General features: G+C 38.4%; 1 protein-coding gene and 1 long non-coding RNA gene across 5 annotated transcripts in view; one reads left to right on the top strand and one right to left on the bottom strand.

The window, feature by feature from the left end:
- LOC121908941 overlaps positions 1-1,000 on the top strand; it is a 29,748-nt gene extending 28,748 nt beyond the window's left edge. For all 4 annotated transcript variants that reach the window (XR_006099325.1, XR_006099326.1, XR_006099324.1 and 1 more), the window contains exon 4: positions 416-1,000. This is a non-coding gene — a long non-coding RNA (uncharacterized LOC121908941). The remainder of the gene's footprint in view (positions 1-415) is intronic.
- Positions 1,001-4,051: 3,051 nt separating this feature from the next.
- On the bottom strand, positions 4,052-14,966 carry slc25a42 (solute carrier family 25 member 42). Its single transcript, XM_042429320.1, has 8 exons — positions 14,563-14,966; positions 10,252-10,413; positions 9,829-9,940; positions 9,561-9,586; positions 9,241-9,407; positions 9,011-9,127; positions 8,308-8,459; positions 4,052-8,154 (listed from the first exon to the last, which is right to left on the bottom strand). Exons 2-8 carry the CDS (start codon positions 10,330-10,332, stop codon positions 7,829-7,831), a joined length of 981 nt encoding a protein of 326 aa, XP_042285254.1. The 5' UTR covers positions 10,333-10,413; positions 14,563-14,966; the 3' UTR covers positions 4,052-7,828.
- Positions 14,967-15,177: the final 211 nt, after the last annotated feature.

Genomic DNA, 15,177 nt, shown 5'->3' with positions numbered 1-15,177 from the left:
CCTTATCTTGTTCAGTCATGACGGTGCAAAACCAGACAGCAGAACTGTGTGTGTGTGTGTGTGTGTGTGTCATTTCCCTCGGGCGTGTGGGGTTCCCTGCTGACTGTGTGTCCTCTTGACGCTCCAGACTTGGAGGTCAGAGGTGGAGGAGTGTAGACTCAAACGCAGACAGAATATTGGTAGTCATGAGGAGGGAGTCCCTTCTGTATCTCAAACCCCCACCCTTTTTTTTTCTATTTGAGTCTAAAACTGCTGTGTCAGTCCTGTTACGTGACATGATTATAAACCTTTAAAGCTCAGGTGTAGTGATATAGTTTTGGTGGTCTTGAATGTAAAAAATATGTATATTCTGTCTCCTTATTCTGTGTCCCAATTCTGTCACTAATTTCCTGTGTCTCTTCGTCTCTCGTTGCAGATTGACGGTGTGCTGGAAAACCACTGATTGGCTGAACAACTTCGGACGCAAAGAGAAAAGGATTTCTGGTCCAACTGGACTCATTTCAGCGTTATTGTGGATTTTTCTACTGTGCAATTAAAGCCTCGACATTTTGTGATAAACAGTGATAAATGTGATAAACACAAGATAAGTGTTTTTCAACCAGCTGTGCCTTAAGATGTGTTTTTACTGTTAATAATGTATTTGGGTTAAAAATTAATCTATTAAAATATATAGAGATTAAAGTGAATGTTCTTTCTAAATGTATTAATGAGGGTGTTAAGAGATGTAAAGCTACATGTGATACTGATTTCTGAATGCAGCCATCCAGGCTTCACTGCTGTATTTAATACTGTTACTGATACTGAAATTTTCTTCAAAAATCACTGGAAGAGTTTTTTTTTTTTTTACTAAAAAAGTCAGAGCCATCATTACTAGATCTCAAGTTTGACTCTGCTGAAAATGCACCAATATTTGAATGATTTGAGTTTGAAGTAAAACAGAAGTAATGTACAGTATGTTTGTCCTACCTGGGATTCTGTGTGTGTGAATACTGTATAAATAAAGAGAACATTGACTTTGACATTATTGTCTGGTGAATTTATTCAGTTTTCGTACTAAATATATTTTCTGTAAATATCAAACAAGCTCATAACTTTGACGTGATGACCTCACGTTGATTAAAGCCTGTGCACACAGGACAAACGTTCATTATCTGATCTGTTATCTTTTACCTTATTTCATCTTCTTTGAGATATTTACATCAGTTGTAACCATTAAATTAATTTAGATTAATTTAGAAAAGTGTAGCAGTGTCTACTTTGTAATAAAATGTAATGAAGATAAAATGACAAAACAGACACTACTTTCTGTTATATGATAAATACTGTGTGAGCTTTAGACTTCTTACATCGGATTTTCAGGCTTTACTGGTGTTGCAGCACTTTGGGTGATTTATTTATGTCATTTATCTATTTATTTTGGTTATCCTCCCATTTTTCTGCAAATAAATAAATATTTTATATCAATCAAATATTACGAAATCCAGGAAATCTATTAGGAGGCCATGTATGTCGCCCTGAAACCAAAATCATAGTTTTATTAAATGTTGAATAGGCTATTAGGGCAAAATTGCTGTAAAAGAGATGCCCTAGTTTTTAAACTTTGTGGTGCATTTATTTTATTTTTTTTACATGCACCACAAAGTTTAACTTGAGGATCAAATTTAGGCCTACATGAAACTGTCCAAAGGCCTACAGTAGAGCAGGCTTTGCAGAATTTTATCTTTTGTATTTTCGATAAAAGAAGAGAGAAATGGGTGTGTGTGTGTGTGTGTGTGTGTGTGTGTGTGTGTGTGTGTGTGTGTGTGTGTGTGTGTGTGTGTGTGTTTTACAGATTTTAAGTATAAATGAAATAAATAATAAATAAATAAATCATGACAAAAAGCCTCGATCTTCTCTCAGATCAAAATTTGTTTTGTGGCATCTTCAGCAGTTTAATATGAAGAGTATTCACCTGAACAGCACGTCATTCTCATTGACCACAGGTTAATGTTATACTGCATTTTTAATCAGTTTTACTGGGTCTTGTATTAAAATAAAATAATAAATAATAAAAGTAAATTAAAAGTAAGTTGAATCATTCAGACTCAAACATTTTAATGGAAGAAACCATTGTCTTGCTGCATGTATATAACTATAGGCCTAGAAAGAGAGAGAGAGAGAGCAGTCATCATCTGAATAAATGCAAATTGGCTCTGCCTCCACCTGGCATCTTGCCAAGTATCTATAGCAACCACATCTTCTGACAGTCTCCCTCCATCCCTCCCTCCTTCACTCACTAATTAGTCCTATATCTTCCCTATGGCTCCTTTCTTCCAGTGCTCTTTTCTTTTTCTTTTTCTCCCTCCACGTTCCCAGAAATCTTTGCACAAAGAGCTGAAGCTGCATGTCCGGTTCAAACAGTAAAAACCCGGACTAAACCGAATTTCTCCTGATTTATAGCCAACAGGCGCTCAGTGAGCACAGACAGTACCGTTTAGATACATCTGGATTTCATTTCTGGACTATTTGGATACATTTGAAGCTAATATGAGACACGCTGTGAATTTTAATGATGTGATTCATTTTAATTGGTTGGGTCTGTTGTCAGTTTTCTCAGCTGTGGACGCCTTTGCTGCTGTGCTGCGTTCACGGTCAAGTTCAAAGCGGCTGCGCGGCCTCAGAGGAGCATCTGACCCAGCTCACCTCCTCTCTGCTCCCAGCGCCGGGCTGCACCGCCACCTACCGGCCATCTGCTGAAGTACAGTCGAGGGAACTCACTCATTCATGGAGACGGAGCCTCCTCTAGCGGCCATTTGATGTCATTACATACTATGTGTGTTCAGTTCAACAAAGACTGTCAGGACCCTAAATTGGCGGTTTGGAGCCCATCATGGTCTAGTATGCAACTTACACAAGACTTTTTAGGTATTTGAACTTTTTTTTTTTTTTTGTGGAAAAAACATATTTAACACAATTAATCATTCAAAGCAGAATATTTTTTATGTGTAGTAAAATGTGTCTGGAGGGGATCTTTAAGTGTTCTGAGTTAGATAACCATGCCTTATGTACACATTTTCAATTTATTTATTTTCTTTTCTTTGTTTTAATTGAAATTTAGGGCTTGATTTATGTATAATACAAATACCTTGTACATTTTAATCTGGTTCAACTTAGAAACATAAGTTCTTCTGCTGCCTTAAAAATGTAAGTTTACTGAACTTCAGTTGATTAGTTCAGAGTAGTTTGGTGAATTGTGAAAATTAAAAATAAACTGAGATAAATTAACTCAACTACAGATAAAAGGTTCAATAAACTTTAAGTATTAAGTTCAATCAACAAGTGATACTGACAAAAGGTCAGAGTCAAACTTTCTTTCCTTTCACATTTTCTCAGTTTGAGGAGTCCATTTTTCATTTCACACAAAAAAAACTTACAGGTTAAAATGTGCAGAGTCAGCACAAAATCAACAGGCAGAGCTACTATCATAGACTCTGTTAAATTTAAGTGTACTGGACACTGATCTGGAAACCAAACCCCAAACATGTTTTGCATTGTTTTCATTACTATGAAAAGAAACAACCATGTCTCATCTTTACATTTTATTAAAGACACAAGTTTTCATCAAAGTGTGTTTCCCTCAAACTACAAAAGGATGGTTTTCAATGCAAACAATGCATGCTGGGCCAACATGCTGATCATGTTTCTTTACAGATTTCATTTAAGGAGTTAGGTGAACTCTCAGCTGCACATTCATGCAACTCATAATTTAAAATTTAAAGACTTCAAGTCATGTTTATAAGTTCAGAAATGGTCTGAAAATGAAAAATAGACATTTTAATTAACTTGAAATTAATAAAACTTTCATATTTCAGTAAAGTTAGTTTATAGATATGATAAAGATGTAATGGAGGTCTGGTTCTGACATTTCTGTCACCACTGTTTTATGTAACAGTATGTTTCAGTAAAGTCAGGATGTTCCTTGAGGATCACACATTGTGTTGAGTTTTATTTCAAAAATTACCCCAGAGGCAAACACAGACATTATGCAGGCACACAAGAAAAACAAGTATCAGTCTTTCATCAACATCCAGTTTTATTAGAGAATTTGATATTTCAAAACTTTCCTACAGATACATCATCATCACTACAGACTGGACGCAGGGTGTGATATTAGTAGGTAGGTATACATTCAGTTGGCACAAATCACGAGGATTTACAAAACAGCCGTTGTGTCACTGCTGCACTGTAACAAAAACATACAAGATCATCTGTTATAACATGCAAATACAGTAGCATTGTGTGTCTGCACGTCTATGTGGGATTACCCGCAAATAGGGTCAAAACAAGTAAATTTGCTTTTCACGAGAGCAAATAAAATCACAAGTTTGTTGTCGTAGTGTTTCAGTATTCCTTCTTACTAAGCCGCTGGCAGGCAATCAGCTAAAATTGTTATTTTCTTTAAAAAAAAAAAAACATACTTTTTTGGCATTTCATGATTGTCAGGGGGTTTTCAAAGTTTGTTATGGACTCCCTGTCACAGTGTATTTCATCATGTATCTACTCATCATCTTTGAACTACAAGCCGATCAACAGGGAGACAATAACTTCACATTACTCTTTATGTTATTCCAATTGAAATCAGGGTCCTAGACTGGTTGGAATGGATTCGTAGGGAACCAGGGATCATGTATCTCACCCTAGGCAGCAATAGCCTGCAAGGCAGTTTATAAGATTACAAAATTCACATACAAAAACTGTATACATTCAGTCACAATCCCCAAACTTCAAACCATCTGCTGCCCCTTTAAAAATCTGTAACTTCAAGACCGAAGCAAGGCTAGAAAACAGCAGCAACCTTCAAAAAGGTTAGTAAAAGTAGCTCAGTCATAGTAAAAACATTACTACTCCTTGCTAGGCACTTAAAGAGTCGGTAACGGACCTTCACTCAGCTTTCAGTGACTCTATATTTTCACCCAAGTAGCACTCTTGCAGGTTTTCAAGCTAAGTTACACATATCTCCCTCCTGCTAAGGCAAGGGGTAAGGATAACAACATTTATGTTAAAAGACTAATTTGCATCTACCTGCAGCTGACAAGAGACATAAGAGCTGTAAACTGACAGGAGACGAGCGCTGCAAGGCGTCACAATCTGCAAAAGCAAAGAGAGGAAGCAGTACCGATGCATATCAGCCTCCTCGTTGTGCTGTAAACCAGAGTGCATTGTGGTTTCATGCTGATGAGAATATGGTCTGACAGGGTTCAGGTGTGTTCAAGCAGAACGCTACGTGTGTCCTGATTGGTTTGATGATGGATGGAAACAATCACAACATCCATAAAACAAACGGAGAGCTGAATGAGGTGATGATGGTCAGACGGGGGCAGGTTACAGGTCAGTTATGAGTTTAATGAATGCTGCTGAATACAACTGGTTGTCAAAACTCAATATTTTTTTGGGTGTCAACCTAAAAGTCAAGTACCAAGAGCTGACAACAAATCCTCGCTCAGATTTGTAATTTTCTTAATTTAATTTTTGATCAGACAATTTCTGATGTATTTTATTTGGCCAAAGTTTTTATACAACTGCTTGTGTTTAAACATTTAACATTTGAGAACTTTGGCTTCTTTTGTTAAAGGAATCATGTTTATATTCCTCAAACTAGGGCATTAAAAGGGATTGTTGTGGAATTACTACCGAAATTCAAGTATCATGTTGGCATTAGCATAGAAATATTTTAAGTGATACCAAGCACAAGAGCAAAAATAATCAGTCGAAAAATCAATTAGCCGATGGGCAAAAAACAAAAAAAGAAAACATTTACAGATTAGATTCACAAATGCAAAAAAGTTGTTGTTTAATACCATAAAATTAATATTTTGGGTTTCTTGTCTGCTGGTCAGAATCATTTTTAGATGAATCCATAATAAGAAATAATCATTTGTGCAGCCCTAGTAGACTTAAAAATACACAGGCTATTGTTTGTTTTTCAGGTTTCAGTTGAGATCTTCAGATCTGTTTAACAGGGGAAACTTTCTGCTTTATTCTGATGACACTTTCATGCCCTCTGCTCCACTTGGCTCTGCACTCAGCTGCTCACTCAGCTCAACAGTCCTGCCTGCGTTTGTGTGCTCTAAGTATAGAAACTATTGACACTCCTCAACACCTGTAAGCCGGCATCAGCGCTGTTGAAATGTTACACTGCCTCACGGACGGTGAAATGCAAACTAAATCCCATTTTGACACGGCTCCACATAACACATCATGAACATTTGCTTGTGTTGAGGTAAGTTAAAATACTGACACAACTAAATTATATCAAACTATCACAGAGAACTCAAATCATCTCCTCACTAAATGTGTGCATATTTCCAGTCAAGTTAATTCATTAGCAAAAACTGCTACAACTCTTTGATGAATGTTTAAAAGGAAAAATCCACTCAAACTAAAAGTTATGAGTCTGTCAAAAATTATTTTAACACAACAAGCATGAACGGCAGCAAAAGACGTCCTGCAGCTGCCTTACTGACAACAAACGGAAGACAATTTTTGTATGTGTGTGACTCCAACATTGATTTTCATTGGGGGACAGAATATAGGCCAAACTGCACAATATACTGAACTCTAAAACAATAAAACTCAAAAAATGACCAGAGTTGAATCAATGCCTCTCACACAATGTCAGCAACAACATACATCATAAACTTTTATATGATGATATTCATTGAAGGGCTATTTGATTACATTATATTGTACCAGTGTTCCTAATAAAATGTTAAATGAGTGTAATCTCATGTTTGTAATAACCTGTTTTAACTGTCTGCTGTCAGATTTAGCTTCTTTTCTCAATTATTATCTTTTGACTGAAATCTGTCTTATCACCTTTATCAATAATTCAGACAACAAAAATTCACAATATATTTTAAAATGCCCATGATATGATTACAGTAAAAAAACAAACATAAAATAATATGGGCACTCTTTACACCTCATATGTTGGCACTGGCATAAACATATAGCTCATCTGTCTGCAGTCACTGCAGCAGCTAAACTACAAATGAAAGTCTTGGTTCTGTAAATTCAATCTGTAGAAGCTCTGTTTAACTCATACAAGACCCAATGTGATATTCAACTCAAACAAAAACTGACTGTGTGACAGCAGTAACGATGCTGCTTCCTCTGTGCTGGGCAAGATTTTTTGCTCTTCAGTCATACTCTGAGAACGTTTGTGCCTAAATATGCTAACACCATATATAATCTGCAGCTAGCTCATATCTTCACCTTTGGTATAATTCCTTAAAACAAACTCAATCACAACAAAACAAATCTCAAGGGGGCATATTTTACTCTTGTCAAGTCAAATGCATCTTAAAAGTTAAATGAGTGGCAACCTGCATTGCATTGGAAGGTGTCAGTTTTAAGCGGACACAAGGCAGATGGGAGACCTCAGTGCGTGTGTGTGTGTGTGTGAACCTCAGAACTCTCTGACTAACGGAAACACACTCGCAGGTCTGGTCCACGAGGGCGGGAGCGTTATAATTTAAGTGTACACACATATACACATAAAATCACTGAGCGTATTGCACTTAGATGTACATGACAACAGTGTGTACAGGTACTCAGTACCATCCAACATACCTCACGCCAACAGGGACAGAACATCTCCTGCTGCACACAGATAAAGCGGGAGAATACATTAATATTACCCACGCATCCTGAGACAGTGTGTGTGTGTGTTTTTTCTTCCATCCAGCGATTACACACTCGTCACTCTCTCAGTTTCTCCTCAGAGGGCCTAAGGGGACACTCCTCCTCCTCATCCTGCTATCCCCCCGTCTTCCTCCTTTCCTCGACATTATCGAGCCGTATAGCCCATCTGATGCAGCTTCCTCAGGAGAATCTGAGTAAGATCAAAGGTGGTGAAGCTGATCCCCACCGCGATGGGCCCTTTGACCCAGTTCATGCTGAGACCTTTGTAGAGTCCGCGGATAATCCCTTCCTCAGATACTATCTCCCTCATGGTGCCCAGGATGGTGCCGTACGTGTGACCTGTGACTCCTGCAGTCTGCATGCGCCGTCGCACCACATCCAGAGGATAAGACGCCGACTGACCGATGAGACCAGCGCAGGCTCCGAAGGCCAGGCGTTCATATGAGTAGGGCTGCGGGCGTCCACTTCTCTCTACATGGGAGAGAAGCATTGAAGGTATGAGGGCCGAGGAACAAGTGTTTGTATATACAAACAACAAGACTGGAGGTGAGTGTACGTTGAGGAAAGAAAGTGGTTGTAGGTTAACACATGGATACACAGGACGTGGTTGTGCTAATGCAGTACCTGCATGTAATTTCTTTAGTGTCTCATAGGTAAAGAAGCTGAGACCAGCATAGGGTGCAACACCCAGAATGGTGGGGGTAAAACCTCGATACAACGTCTTCAGTCCCTCTTCTCGAGAAATCCGCACAAACACGTGCAGGATGTTACTGTACCTAAACGAGAAACAAAACCAAAGCATATCATTTCATTAGTGGGTAGTATTAGTGGAGGTAGTCATGAAAGGGGCAGGCTTGTTTTTACAGATGTGTAAAAATGGATGAAAACTCTGTTTTCATTCAGAAAACACTCTGATGTTCTCTTATAGCCTTGTTAGATCATAGATTTCAACTGAATCTGTACTTGCACACAGTCTGGCAAATTTTAAGACCAGCTATCAACTCTTTGGCAATGAATATTGGTTAATAATCAGCACCTAAAATTACAAGAGTGTCAGCAACAAAAACATCATTCCTAACAGATCTAAGACTTGATAAAAAAAAAAATTTTTGCTGTGAGGATTCTTGAGAGTTGTACTATAACAATTTTATGTCGGGAGGAATTGCTGTGCAGTTTCATGGCTTCATATTTCATCTTAAACCTGAACCTTGTAGAACCACACACACTAATACAGCCTGTTGTGTTGCTTTGCTGTAGTCAGTATTGAGGTGTCTTAACACTCACTGATGATTGTGTATTTGCAGCTAAAAAAAAAAAAAGTCTTTACATTTCCTTTGGCGTTACAGCCATCCTAGCTCGCACCATGTCCAGAGGATAGGTCAGCATGGCTGCTGTGGTGCCTGCCATAGACCCGGCCAGTAACCTTGGAAGTGGAGGCAGGGCCCTGGAACAACGAAGAAAACAAATCTACAATCAGCCTTTTAAGTTTTTATAACTTCACATGAAACATGTTAATAAATCTTAAATGAGCTGCATTAGATTCAACCTGACACTTACTTCCCCTGAAAGCCGTAGTAGCCTCCCAGCAGCCCTTTGTACTGCTCATGTGCACAGAACTGGATGGCAGCATACGGGATGACCCGAACCATGGTGGCAGAGTTGCCCCTCCACAGACTGAAGAAGCCATCCTTCAGGTAGGTGCGGTAGATCAACCTGTAGGCTTCCTGTAAACATATAAATACTCATACTCAGACTGAGTAGACGTTTTGTCTTGTTCCTGTAATATATGCTGTTAAGGTCAGGTTAAACTTTGCTTATGTGAACTGCAAAGGAAATAAATGATCTAATATATTTACGTAACACCAGATCAAACCTACCTTGGCAGAGAATCTCGCTGAAGACACTGAAAAACAAAGCATACATACAACAGAAATTACACGTGTGCTGTGTTGTTTAACAGTTCAGTTATTCTCTTTTTAGGGACATCATATTCACATTTTCTAATAATCACACAGCACTTTAAACAGTTATAACATGACATCAAGTCAAGATATAAACTAACGTCATCCATGTGGGTCATTTAATCCACAAAAATCTAAAAACTGTTTCCACTTCAGAGAGGTCAGCAGAGAGCATCCAACTTGCCTTGGAAGATGATTTTAGTCCTGTCCAAAGGGGCGACAGCTGTCTTGGCCACAGCTCCTGCTAAAGCCCCTGAGAAGAGTGAGTTGAGGACAGACTGAGTCTGCTTCAGGCCCTGCACAGCAATGGAGGAATCACATTTAGGGTCACCAACAAAGTGAATCCTGTAAATTAACAACTGTGTCCTGACGTGAACAAAGTTGTGTTTGGGTTGCTGTAGATAATTAAACCAGGGTTGCATAAGGATAATGAATGATGTCTGACTACCCGGCTCACAAACAAATGTGACCAGACGCCCTTAAATGAACTAAAGACTGAACTATTAGGCCACTGAGTTTAGCTCAGATAAAATACAAACACTGAAGAATCTTCCTTTCTGACTATGAAGATCACCAGAAAATAATAAGATTTCACCTCATAGCTCACCTCTGACTGACTGGACGAAGCCAGGGGCAGCACTTCTCCCTGTGTGAGTGATGCCCGTTGTTCCTGGACTCCACTCCCCATCCCTGAGGACTATACACGGCTGTCACGGAGCACGTTCATGAATTCGACCACCAGCGAGGCAGCAACTGCAGGCTCCGAGAGCTACAGAGGAGAGCGAGAGGTCAGAGAGAGAGAGATAGGTCAGTTTCAGGTTAAATGTTTAGCTCTCTTCTTCTCTCAGGTCACTGCATCATGTATGACTATGAATCATTAGGGAATTGTAATGTAGCAGTACCCACAAATGAAGATAATGAGCAGCAAACTATTCATATCTAACTCTGTGTAAACCTTTAAGCACAGAAATCTGTTCTGGTTTAATTATTTGCGTTCCTCCTGCTGACTAAAGCAGTGTCATGTCAGCATATGATGGCTGACGGAGGACGGTTATCTTCAAACAATAAACTGTAAAAACAATATGCACTTCTAGTTCAGTGGTTTCCATTCATATGGCATATGGCACCCCATTCATAGTGGTTTTTAATTCCTTTTTTTTAATCCATGAAAAGCCATTAGCCAGGTAGGTTTCACTACACACTTTGGTTTGTTATTTTGGCCTGCTAAGGTTCAGTTGCCTCACAAGGTGTTGAGGGCTGACATGTACCAGCATTTCTTCGAGCTCTATATTTACAGTGACAAATCCTTCCATCACTTGCTCTGACAGTAACTATTAAACTGAGGTATTAGACAGCATGATGCATCTGGCAACCATGAGCTTTTGTCACCAGTCTTAGCTATGAGGGATAACTGTGAATGTGCAAACGTACAGCTAAAATAAAAAATAAAAAAATATGGCGGCACCCTTTGCCTGCCCTTAATGAACCCCATGGTGTCATGACACTCACTTTGGAAACCACTGCTCTTGTGAATAGTCACCTGAGGAATTATCCAGTTACGTTTCACCGACTGTCACACCTTTGAAGGATATATAAAGACTGAGAAAAGCAGAGCTAAGTAACGCCCAAAAATATCTCTTGAAGGACGGAGTTGAGGACTTGTAGGTGAAAGGTGTTCATTGAAGCCTCTCCCATGCTAACATTAACAAGATTACACAGTCTTACCACATCTTTGTACAATCAGTACATTCAGGTCAACATAGTTGATAAACTTCCATGAAATGAACTTTAGAAGAAGAACATTATCTGTGTCAATCAAACTGCTTAACAAACAATGATGTCTGCATATTTTGTAGTGAGCTAATCATTTTACTGGACAATCACCTATTCATGCAACCTTCAACCCTCCCAGACACTCTGGTTTACAGCAAATCATTGCTCAAACCATCTTAATTTTAATTACAATTCTAAAGTCGACAAATATTTTACATAAGAAAATGACACAAACCAACATTTTTCACTTAAATGTGGTTATTATAGAATTCTGACTATGACATATACTATATGTATTGATCTAAACTAATTCAAACATACCGTTGACATTTCTGTACTGCAATTTCTTGTTACTTATCAGCTGTCATATACACATACCAGTACAAATATTTCTGTGATAAGCTAACATCTGCCTGGCCAATATATCGGTCAAGTTATATATCTGAGCAATTGTTTGAATAATAAAGTTAGTTTGATCACAATGATATGAAGCAGATGAAAACAACAAATCTTTGCATTTGATTAACTGGAAGCAGACAATGTTTTCTTATTATTAAACTTATTAACTAGCAATAACTTAACTTAACAGTTATTTTCATTATTGATCAATCTGACAATTATTTACTCAATTAATCCATTAGTCATTTGGTCTATAAAATGTCAGAAAATGGTAAAAAAAAAATGTCGCTCACAGTGACGTTTTCAAATTCCTTCTTTTGTCCCGACCAACAGTCCACAACTCAAAGATATTAAGTTTACTATCATAGAAGACTAAAGAAACTATTCACATTTCAGGAGCTGGAACCAGAGAATTTGGACATTATTCTTCAAAAATTACTCAAAACAACAAATCTATTATCAAAATAGTTGGCAATTGACTAATCGTGGCAGCTCTAGTTACATATAGGCTAAATAGAAATTATTGAGGAAAATTCACCTCGAGAGGTTTAGCAACAGTGAAGAGGATCAAGAAAAGAGAGAAAGCTATGAGAGCTGAAAAGCAGGGTAGTCATGGGCAACTAGTATTGGCATCAGTACAAGAGGGCTTCAAGCCAGATCCTCAAATGAGCATTTAGACCCCTCATGTGTCCCCTTTCACCTAATCCACTGTCCTTATTCACAGCCTGTCCCTCACCCCTCCCTACAGCCTCCTTCCCCATGCATATCATTTTACAGTCCCTTGTTCCTCCTGACTGTTAGCTAGTCTGTTTGGTATCCCTCGGGCTAGGCTGCAGGATTTACCCACAAGACATCTACAATCAAATACGTCTTTCCAATGCTAAACACATAGCAATGGAGATAGTTGTGTTGATCTATAGCACTGTATGTGGATTAATAGTGATTAATAAGTAACAGCATCTTGTTTGCTGAACTGTTTTTGTGAGAAATGTACGTGTATAACCTCCTTTCAGCTGGGTTACCTACATGGTTGTCAGTAAAATACCAGTATATCAGTAAAATAAGAATATGCTAAGATATCAATAATAATTGACTGAGAATTATAGTGTATAGTATATTAGTAAATTATAGAATTATAGTAACTCTGTGTAGACACATGCATATGGACAAGAAAATAAGGCAGCAACCATAATATATTCCTATTTAATATCCATACAGTAAATGCTACCTTTGTGAGACTCGTTATGTATGGAGTTAGAGTACTCATTAAATTCACAAAATACTGTCAGAAAATAATTATTACAATTTTCCTGAGACCTAGATAACATCATTGAATAGCTTGTTTTGTCAGACCAATAGTCCAAAACCCAAATATATTCAATGTCCAATGATATAAAACAGATAAAAGCAGCAAATACTCACATCATAACTGACTTATTGATCGATCCATTATCAAAATGGTTGCTGATTATGCATATTGAAATTTATTGAAAAAGCTTAGGCCTAAACTGGGATTTTTTTTCCATTAAAAAGAAATGCTTTCCATTTGAAGCTAGAAGGAAAATTGTGCAAAGCTCATTTCTATCTGTATTAGATTATGGTGATGTCATTTACATGCATGCAACTTTATCCCTACTTAAAAAACTTGATTCTGCACATCAAGCTGCATTATGTTTTGTACAGTAACAAGTGCAGGCTCATGCACTCAACATTGTATTTTTTATGATATCTATAAGACGGTCCTCTCTATACCAGAGGAGGAAAATACACGTTGCTATTTATTGTCAAGACATTGTCAAGTAAACTACCTACTTATACGTCCAGCCTTTTATCCTATCATACCAGCAACTACAGCACTAGATCTACTAATTGGATTCTTTTAAATGTCCCCAGGGTGCGCTCCTGGTAAAACTGCTTTCTCCTTTTTTTGCATCTTGGGCATGGAATGAGCTGCATTACTTAAAGCCTCTTTCCCTGAAATGCTACTAGGTGGGAAATTGGTAGTACAGATTTCCCTGAATATCGATCCCTGCTCCCATTCACACATGACTGCATGCAGGAAATGTTCCTGAACATTTCAGGGATAGACTGCATGTGTAGAAACACTTCCTTCTTTAAATACCTTTAAAGGTCTTTTACAAGCTGCCCTGAAGGAAACATGCTGCTGTTTTATATAACCTTGACTTGAGGTGGACTGTTTTATCAATGGTATGGCCTGTATGCTTCTCTTCTTTTACTCTTTCCCTTGTGTAGCTTTAAATAATTGTATGTGTTTCATCATGCGAAATTGTTTTTTAAGTGAAACTGCTTTTGCTGCCATCTTAACCAGGACTCACTGGAAGAAGAGATCCTGTATCTAAATGGGACCTTCCTGACTAAATAAAGGATAAATAACAATAATAATTCATGTTCTGTTAGACATTTTTGTAGCAGCCTGTTTGTGGTGTTGATGGCTGTTGTATTTTGACTGTTTTGTCACAGCATTTTATCCCACATGCTACCATTTTCATTGGAAATTTGATTGTTATTTAAATCACCTCTGCTAACACTGACACAGCATAACCTCAAATAAAATGTGATATTAATTCTGTAGAGTAATCTGACATTCATAAAACACTTATCATGCTTCTTTTCTTGTCTCTCCGACTCCCAGTCATGTCTAAACTTGTCCACCAACATAACACAGACACCCTTTGCAGCCAGCTGTCACTAGGTACAAACACTAGCTAACAGTTACATCTCTTACCTGACAAATGTTGACACAAGCACGAAGAAGTTTTGGTATCCTTCACCGGGTGCGTTATTTCTAGTCGTTAGCACGTTTCTCTGAACTGAAGCTCTCCTCTAACACTCAAATGAGCCAAGCAGCAGGTTAGTTAGATAACGATAGCTAGCCGTTAGCTTGCCGCTTCATCAGTTACTACTTACGCTAACGTAGTTTCGTCAACGGCGTAGTGATAATATTGAGAGTAAACTTGAGTTGATAAAAATGTCTCCCGGTGCTGAAGGCACTGTCTTCCACATATTTCTCACTTTCATTAGTCCAGCAGTGACTTTGAGTGACTGGTATCGTCCATGCTGTTGTGTTTCTGCCGTTACTCTTCCTGACAGCGACCAGGGGTAGTTAGCTTGACCACAGCGAGGTTTGGTTTGACAAGGACGAGTGCGGTGGGATTGTGGGAAATGAAGTCCCAGTGAGGTGGGGCGTGCTTGGATAGGTCGGTTAGAGGGGCGTGAGTAGGAGACACTTGGCAACAACTTGGGTGTACTATCCTTTCTTCTGAGGTTTTTCCTGTCCATTAAGTACACTGAAAGCTTAATTTCCTTATGAGTTTAGCATCAGTCTCGGCAAATAAACACA

The sequence above is a fragment of the Thunnus maccoyii genome, chromosome 12 (assembly GCF_910596095.1).
Source record: "Thunnus maccoyii chromosome 12, fThuMac1.1, whole genome shotgun sequence".
Taxonomy (NCBI): domain Eukaryota; kingdom Metazoa; phylum Chordata; class Actinopteri; order Scombriformes; family Scombridae; genus Thunnus; species Thunnus maccoyii.
This window is presented reverse-complemented; position numbering and strand designations above follow the sequence as displayed.

Coding starts and splice junctions, on each gene's coding strand:
- slc25a42 (XM_042429320.1), bottom strand. CDS start 10,332: ATGGGGAGTGGAGTCCAGGAACAACGGGCATCACTCACACAGGGAGAA. Junction 9,128..9,240: donor TACTACGGCTTTCAGGGGAA/GTAAGTGTCAGG, acceptor TCGTTGTTCCAG/GGCCCTGCCTCCACTTCCAA. Junction 8,155..8,307: donor ACTAAAGAAATTACATGCAG/GTACTGCATTAG, acceptor TCTCCCATGTAG/AGAGAAGTGGACGCCCGCAG.